The sequence below is a fragment of the Leiobunum rupestre genome, chromosome 7 (assembly GCF_980474605.1).
Source record: "Leiobunum rupestre chromosome 7, qqLeiRupe1.1.hap1, whole genome shotgun sequence".
In the NCBI taxonomy this organism is placed as follows: domain Eukaryota; kingdom Metazoa; phylum Arthropoda; class Arachnida; order Opiliones; family Sclerosomatidae; genus Leiobunum; species Leiobunum rupestre.
In genome coordinates, this window is record NC_143390.1 from 40,181,039 (window position 1) to 40,188,853 (window position 7,815).

The 7,815-nt window shown below is 38.5% G+C and overlaps 1 protein-coding gene across 4 annotated transcripts; it reads right to left on the minus strand.

Moving 5' to 3' along the window:
- Window positions 1-138: 138 nt before the first annotated feature.
- LOC149936304 (uncharacterized) lies at window positions 139-7,346 on the minus strand. 4 transcript variants are annotated; one of them, XM_090181245.1, is made up of 2 exons: window positions 6,854-7,346; window positions 139-1,477 (listed from the first exon to the last, which is right to left on the minus strand). In XM_090181245.1, the coding sequence occupies exon 2, from the start codon at window positions 1,464-1,466 to the stop codon at window positions 498-500; it is 969 nt and encodes a 322-aa protein (XP_090037371.1). In that variant the 5' UTR covers window positions 1,467-1,477; window positions 6,854-7,346; the 3' UTR covers window positions 139-497. The 4 variants fall into 4 exon arrangements, with proteins under 4 accessions (XP_090037371.1, XP_090037372.1, XP_090037370.1 ...); XM_090181246.1 differs by lacking the exon at window positions 6,854-7,346 and adding an exon at window positions 1,754-2,073; XM_090181244.1 differs by lacking the exon at window positions 6,854-7,346 and adding an exon at window positions 1,680-2,073.
- Window positions 7,347-7,815: the final 469 nt, after the last annotated feature.

The following is a 7,815-nucleotide window of genomic DNA, read 5'->3' on the forward strand; positions in this document are numbered from 1 at the left end:
GTTCAAAGCCCTAGTATTTAATAAGAATGTATTAAGTTTTTTAAATAAAACAATTTACAATTATCAAACCCTCAATTATTTAAATCTACTTAAAGTAATGACACCAAATTTTACGTCTAGTATTTTATTTACCTCGTCTATTTAAAATAATACTGACTAATTACATTTAGGTACATTTTTCAGATTTGTGTTTTTTAATTACAAGCGAAACAAATTTTTTTGCGTATTTTTTATTCATTGAAAAAAAAACTGCATCACAGACACTCATGGAATGGCACAAAATGTGTGTCACAGGTACACTCTAAAAGTAGCCTACGAAGTTGTAAAAAACGAAAACAATTAGACAAAAAGCTGGCTTTAAGGGGGCAGTTTTGGGTTAGTTTCAAAGATGAGACGTTGCACTGACGAGAAAGTTATACGTTGCTAGGTCTAAGTAGACCATTTTGTACCCTGTTTGATTTCAAATACGTTTAAACATATTAAATAAACTAGCGTTTTTATCGCGGCAATTCCGCCTGGCAACGGCATTTTTGTATCCTCAACACCCGTTTTGTCCTGGTAGGCGGTGTCAGTCCCGGACACCTCAGGGTAACGTTGACCCAAGCCGTTTGATGCGGTTTACAAAACGCGCAAGATTGAAACGCGCTTTTGGTGTTGTTCGAGTCACTATCTTCACCCGTTAGCGGTATGTAAAAGGAATTACACTGACCGTAGCAGAAATTGTTCACGATCGTTTTGGGTCTGCAGCCCGGTTCCGTAATTTTTTGTTTTAAAGGGTCCGTGCGGCACCAGTCGCGTTTCAAATGCGACGCTTTCGTTATCACTAACGGTGGTTTATTAGATATCAAAAGTTCATCGTTCGAAACGATTGAAGGTTTATTCGAAGATATTCTCCTTTTCCAAGAATCACTTCTTCTCGGAGTCTTTCGAGTTGGCCTCGGCGTTTTATGTACCAATGTTGCTTGTACGTAATCGGTCTTTTGTAGTTTCTGAAAAGCGTCGAAACTCAATCGTAACTTTTCATTTTCCCGCCACTTTCGGTTCTGTTTTCGCTGATGTTTCCTGATTCGCTGACAAGCTTTGTCGCCACCACAGCGCCCTCTTTTACGACGGGCTGATTTTTCCCGCGAAATATCGCGTCGACGGTTCATCGCGCTGATCAAGCTCATGTCGAACGATTTTTGATCGAAATTTGATACCGGCCCTAATTTGACATCCACGTTCGGATTAATTGGATTTTCCGGCCTTAATGCGGACATTATTATGGATCCTGAAATGCGAATGTCGTCCGTAATGATACCGTCGTTATTAGTGTCGTCCCTATGAGCACTCAAAGACGATGCCACACTTGAACCGTTTTTGGCAAAGGTCTCTGACTCCGCGTGCACCAGCAGGAAAAGTGTCAAGAGAAGGGTGACGTGACGCAAAGCTACCGTTTGGTCAACTCTCAGCCAGGAAAACAACATTATTCTTTAATCTGTTATAAGAAAAAATGGAAATTGTTAAAACATTCGTGGTAAAAGTCTGATTTGAAAACCCTTTAAAATCATTTGGGTATAACATAGGATCTGCGAGGCTAGGACGGAATTTTCACCTCCAGACCTTTTCCATTACGGAAAATTTAACACCGCTAATACCTTTAGGTATGTCAAATGTTTCGTGAAAAAGAAAGTATTTGCCTAAAAATCCACTTAAGGGGTTATAATTCTACGTCTCGGAAGCCCTTTGGCCTAAAATTCCAATCATATTTCACCAATGTATAAATTATTCTTTTAGACCGACAATAGAACACTCGGAGGAGAGGTTAAGATTAAAAAGCGGACTTGTAAAAACGCCCTAATTATCCAATTTATATGGATATTTTATCAAGGCGGGCCAAACCCAGCCTCGCCACTCTGACCCCGTCATAATTCTTTTCGCGCAAATTCCGAAGGCAAACATTTATAGTTTTTTACGGTCACTTTTAATATTTTGCCAAAGTTAAAACGCCGGCGCCCCACCATCTTCCTTCGCTCGGCAATAAAATTGGCGCCAAAAACTTGGCGCGTCTTATCTGGCGAGAGAGCAAACATCGGGCGCCTTTTCTCCAGTTTTCAGAGAGAGAGAGAGAGCGCGCGCGTGAATCCAACGCGTCACCCCCCGCGCCTAGGAAGCGTAGGTGTTGGCTGTCTCCCCGCTTGATTTGCATACAGAAATACGTTTCACCCCAGGGCCCAGAAAGTAAACACGCCGGCGAGTACCCCCACCTTTTCGTGTTCGGAGATTGTTTAACAAATCTCTTCAGCGCCACGCGCCCAAACCCTCCGCGAAATAGCCCCCTAAAACCCTACATTCCGTTTAAAAAGTCATAACGTTAACGGTAAAACGTTTTGCATAACGCGATTTTATTCCAGACAGGCACGATTTGCCTTTAATCCGTTAAGATTAAATAGAGAGTTTCAGCAATCCTATTTCTAGGCGTTTACGCGAACGTCTTCAGGAGATTTTGTAGACGTTCGCGTAAACTCCTACAAATGAGTTTGCTGAAACTCTCTATTAAGTAGTCGCTTGTTAAAGTAATATACAGAACCAATAAAATCGCCTGAAGCTTTCTAGATAGTGCATTTTTGAAATTATTTTATCTTGTCCGGTATTATACTGTATTTGTTTTATTAAAAACAAATGTTATTTCACTGAAAAATAGCCCTCTATTGAAAATAAATTGATATTTCGTTATCAGAATTCCGTAACTAGAAAAAACATGGTTTAAGAAATTCGAATTTAAAGTCGTTAAGAAAATATAGGAAACCGCATTTTTGACATATACTAATACATTATACTAATTGTTATATTAAAATCTATATGTTATGGGAAAGACTAAAACAAAATACAAGAAGGAAAAGGTTCATGAGAGTTACGATATTTTTAACCTCAGGTTGCAATTAGAGAGACCATGGTTATTCAACTTTTTAGGAGGTTGGGGGACTTAGCTTTACCCGCAATAGAAACGCTTGTCCGAAAATAAAGTAATATTCCCGACCTGGGTACAAGGGGTAAATTTTTGTTCTTTTGCTAAAAAAGTTCTCTATTGCTTGTGAAAACTGTCGGTCACTAGCGAACCCTGGTGGGTTTGATTAATCACAAAATTTACTTAACATAAAATATTATGTTTTATCAGTAAAATTGTATTTTGAATTATAACAATAATAACTTTCATTAATTTTGCTAATAAATTGGGCTACCTAGACGGCTTTAACGTGGAATAATGATAGGAGAAGGCAGGTCTGACTTATGGGTAGCGGCCGAAAGTTAGCGTAATCTAACCTAGAAATTTGAATAACCATGCCCGTTCTATAATTCGAGTAGGGATAATGCCAACGCTAGAAACGTGTATGTAAAACCAGTCTGTGCGCAATAATGCCACGTCTACGTGTTTTTTAGCTCTGGCTCAACCTATCGAATATCAAAATTTTCCCAATTCTTAGCCTTTCTCCTATCGCCATCTATAATAACAAATAGTAACTAAACTTTAAATAAAACCAATTATCTTGTAAATATTAGTAGGATGTTTTTTGTCTTTGATACTGTTATTTATTAGGTTAGTCTAACCGAAAACAACGAATCCCGATTTTAAACGGGGAAAATATGTAAATGGGCGTTTTGTCTGGGACGAACGTAACTTTTTCCCAACAGCAAATTAGCCATCTGTCAAAAGTAATAATGCTTTAAACAAACTGTTTTTCTTATTTTTCAATTCAACGGGGAAGGCTGACGATAACCCGCGTCGAACCTTTTAAAAAAATGACAACTCGTAAGCGGGGCTGGTTTAAAATTTCCGAAATAGGATGACAATAAATTAAAAACTGCAGGGTTTTCCAGGCAAGCGATATTACATAGGCGCGGGTTGGTGAGACGCAAAAACTAAACACCCTTCTAATCCTTTTCCCATATTCTCCGTTTTGGGAAGAAGACTCGAAGAGGCTATTGTCCTATTTCATCACGCGCCAGATCATGTAGGAAGCGCCCGTGGCTGCTGTCTCGGACTCTCCCGCGATAAAAATCAAATCGGCCGCCTTTTACCCAATACAGGGACGTCTTAAAACAAATACGCCACGGACAGTTGCGTTGAAAGCTGATGGGGCGTCAAGAGACACGCGAATGCTAATTTATGGTAACTCGGATTTTGGCTCAAATTGAAATTGAGGGGAAAGTACGCGAATGTACTCATTTTAGAAAATTAATCAAAATTTATGTCAGAATCGCTGCAAATCATTACAATATTATATTACTTATTGGTAACTAAGTAATGTAACTTATTCTGTTTAAAATTAGACAAATTTTGCGCCATTTTATTGTAATTTAATGATAAATATATATAAACTTTAAAGTTTATATTTTGATCCTTCGAAAAAAATAATTAAAAACAATTAAAACGGAGGAAACACCTGGATGTTTATTTATTAAAGATTTTAAAATTGAGCTTTCGACCCGTAGGTCTTTGTCAAATATTTGAAATTAGATAATTAATCAAAATTATTTAAGTTGCAATTTCAATAAAATTTATTTTTCAAATAAGAAAAGGTTTGGGGCAAATTTATTGTAAAAATATTGTAATTTTAAATTTATGATTAATTTTTCGGTATACTTAAGAGACGACGGAATGGATTTTTATATTTTTATACCATATTTTTAACATAATTGGAAACAATTTAAAAATTTAATGAAAATGAGTGCTGAAGTTGCCGAAAATAATTTAAAATATAAACGTACTGTTGTTATATTTAAAATTAGAAAACGGTCGGGGAAAATCTATTGTAACTTAATTCACCATATAATTCCATAAATTTAAAAAGTAACTTAAAATTTTCTACATTTTACCGTGCAAAATATTCCATTCTAAATTATATATTTTTTCCTAATAAAACGTTTTAGTGATTTAGCAGATAGGCCTACTTACCAAAAACGAAATTTATATTTCAGCCCTCGAGTGTTTCAGGTTTTAGCAAAACTAACATTTTTGAGTTATCATATTTTTACAATGAGGTAGAGGTTGTACCTTTTCCTGTCTATCAAGTATAGCCAATGTTATTTTAACCTGACTCCTACGTCTTTCGATAGGTTTTATTTGGACGAACGCGAGAATACTATCTTTGCCTCGCGATCTAACTGCTAATAGCGCACCGAAAGCGCTTAAAGTTAGTAATTAAGGTTCTTATAGCTTTTGGTTCATCAGCCAATCAGATTAGAAAAAAAGTAAAATCCGGGAATCTCTATATTAACATCTGTCGCTCTAACAATAGAATTATAATGACGTTCGTGGAATTACTCGTCATTTTAAGAAATCTCAAAATACCTCTTAAGATTTTTCTAAATTTGATTGGAAATCAAAATCCCGTACACAATTTCCTACCCCCGCAATCGGGATTAGCTTATATAAAAGCTAATTTCAATAATTAGTCGCGAATTAAATTAATTATTTATTGACAAATAATTGTATTACTTTTAAAAATCTATTTCAATAAAACGGATATTTTTTAACAGATTGGGACATAAAACGAATGAAAATATTAGGTAAATTTTGAGAAAAATACGGTCGCGGGGTACGGGGGCCCATTTTTGGTTTGAAACCTTCTGGATCCGAATATGGTATGACGTAAGGTAAAGATAGAAGAAAAAATCGAGGGGGAGAGAATACATTGGTCACAATTTACGTGGGCTCGAATCTCGCAAATAAATCGAACAGATGGTCAGGCGCGCCGACTTCGAGATTCACCAAAAATTATATATTTTTTCCCCGCGCTTTGAAAGAAAAAAAAACTGTTCATTTATTTAACTTCGACTTGGTCAGGTTTTTATTTTAAACCCACCAGATTTTAAATTTTATACGCGTATTTTTCCCCCTTCATCCGCGCCCAACATTTTCGTCCGTCCGGCCGATAGCTCCGTTATGAGAACATCTGTTTTGGCGTTTTTCGCGTCGAGCACGAGTTTTTTTGAAGTGACAACTTTTACGTAAACTCCGAAATTTAAATCGCTTCGCGAAGAAAGGCCTTTCTTTGTTCGCGACGCGGCCCGCATATTTTAGCCTCAACGGTGCCATTCCTAGATTGCTCTCGTAGCTAATAAAGTGTAGAGGAATTTGACTCATTTTTGGCTTGCCATTGAGATGACTTTTACAGATTATGGCGAAAATGTCTTCGGATAATGTTGAAAATCTACGCGTTTAGAAATTCTGCGGAAAACGCCGAGTGATACGTTTTTGGGTACCTCTTAACCGTTTTAAGATGTTTTCAGAATTTTAAAAGTGTTGGAATATATACCTTAACAAAAATCGTTTACGTATAATATTCGAATATTTTGTGTTAAGGAGGACGGCTTGTTTCGATACAAATCGCCAACTTTACACGTGTTCTTCCAAAACACGCAAATATTATATTTTACTATAAAATTTTAACGTCAATTTGTGTCGTAAGAATACAATTTAATGCGAGGTGAAATATGTTGGAATTGTAAAAATCGTTTCAAAAATTATTTTAAATTTAATCAAGTAATTGATGAAAAACATTTTTGGGAAAATAGATTTTTAATTGCTCACAATTGTTGAAACGCCACTCTACCCGTTCCTTTTAAAATGTTCCCAAACTACCCGGTATTAATTTTTTTCGCAACACCAGGCGTGCTGAGAGCGAAGGTCAAGTATCTCAAATTTTTTCGTACTTTTGGAAAAACTACCCATGCACTTTGAAAAAGCAAATTATATCAGTAACTCGCAACAACCATTCTTTCATCCAACTTCTTGAAAAAAGTGTCATTTCGTAGGTTTAACTCGACCTTCGCACCAGTCCAGTCCAATAAATAATAAAAAAAAGCTTACCGTGAAATTTTCCCGTTTCGGCAAAATCAGTCCGCAATAACAACAAAGTCTTTTTCAGGAGCGTCAACAACTTGGTCGACGCGAACTTGTCGCTGGAATTGGGGTAAAACGCGGAGGAGCGATTCCTCGGAATGACCATCAGGTAGCGAACAAACTCTCATTTTGGGCCTAAAAAACGAAAACTGTCCGAAAATTGTTCTCCCAGATCTCGTCCGTTCCTGGGGCCTTTTTACCCCCGGGGGGTGGCAAAAGGTGGGGGGAGATTCACGCCGAAAAAAGGGGAGCGGATTTATATATAACAAACGCCTTTTGGGACGCGAAAGTTAAAAATAAACCTTTAGGGTGTCTAGGAAGAAGAGTTGGAAAAGATAAAAACAATATATAAACGTATACAGGCACACGACGCGAGTGAGAGCGATCTTGGTGGGATGGCGATGAGGGACTCTCAGAGACTGACTGAGCCGGAGAAGTTTCCTCGGCGCTCACCGCGCGACGGGAACCCACTCGTTTTCAATCCCCCGCGAGACGTCATCTGGCACTGCCGCGGAAGGCGCGCGCGGGGGGTACGGCTTGTCGTTCCCCGTCGTGAGGCGGAGGCGCGCGGTGGCGTCGGAGCCGGGGCACGCGCTCCGGGACGAGGCTAGAGACGAGCGCGTGCCGTAAAACGAAACCGGCGGCGGCGGCGCCAGACGCGATTCTCGGGGTCGCCGAGCAGACGATCTCGGGAAGATGGGGAGTTGAGGGATGACTTTCGGGGTGAGGGGGCCGATGTGGGCCGGGATGATCTCTCTGACCGACCTCTTCCACAGATAGAGGCCCCCCCTTTTTTAATTTTGTTTATGTCGACCCCCCCCGCGCTCGATTTAATTATATAGATTAATGGAATTAACTACTTTGTCGTACAGCCGCGTCCGACTCGCTGGAGACTTGTTTTTCAATTTTTGCCGAATGGAAATGATTTA

Bases quoted from the DNA above. Each gene is read 5' to 3' on its own strand.
- LOC149936304 (XM_090181245.1), bottom strand. From the start codon at position 1,466: ATGTTGTTTTCCTGGCTGAGAGTTGACCAAACGGTAGCTTTGCGTCAC.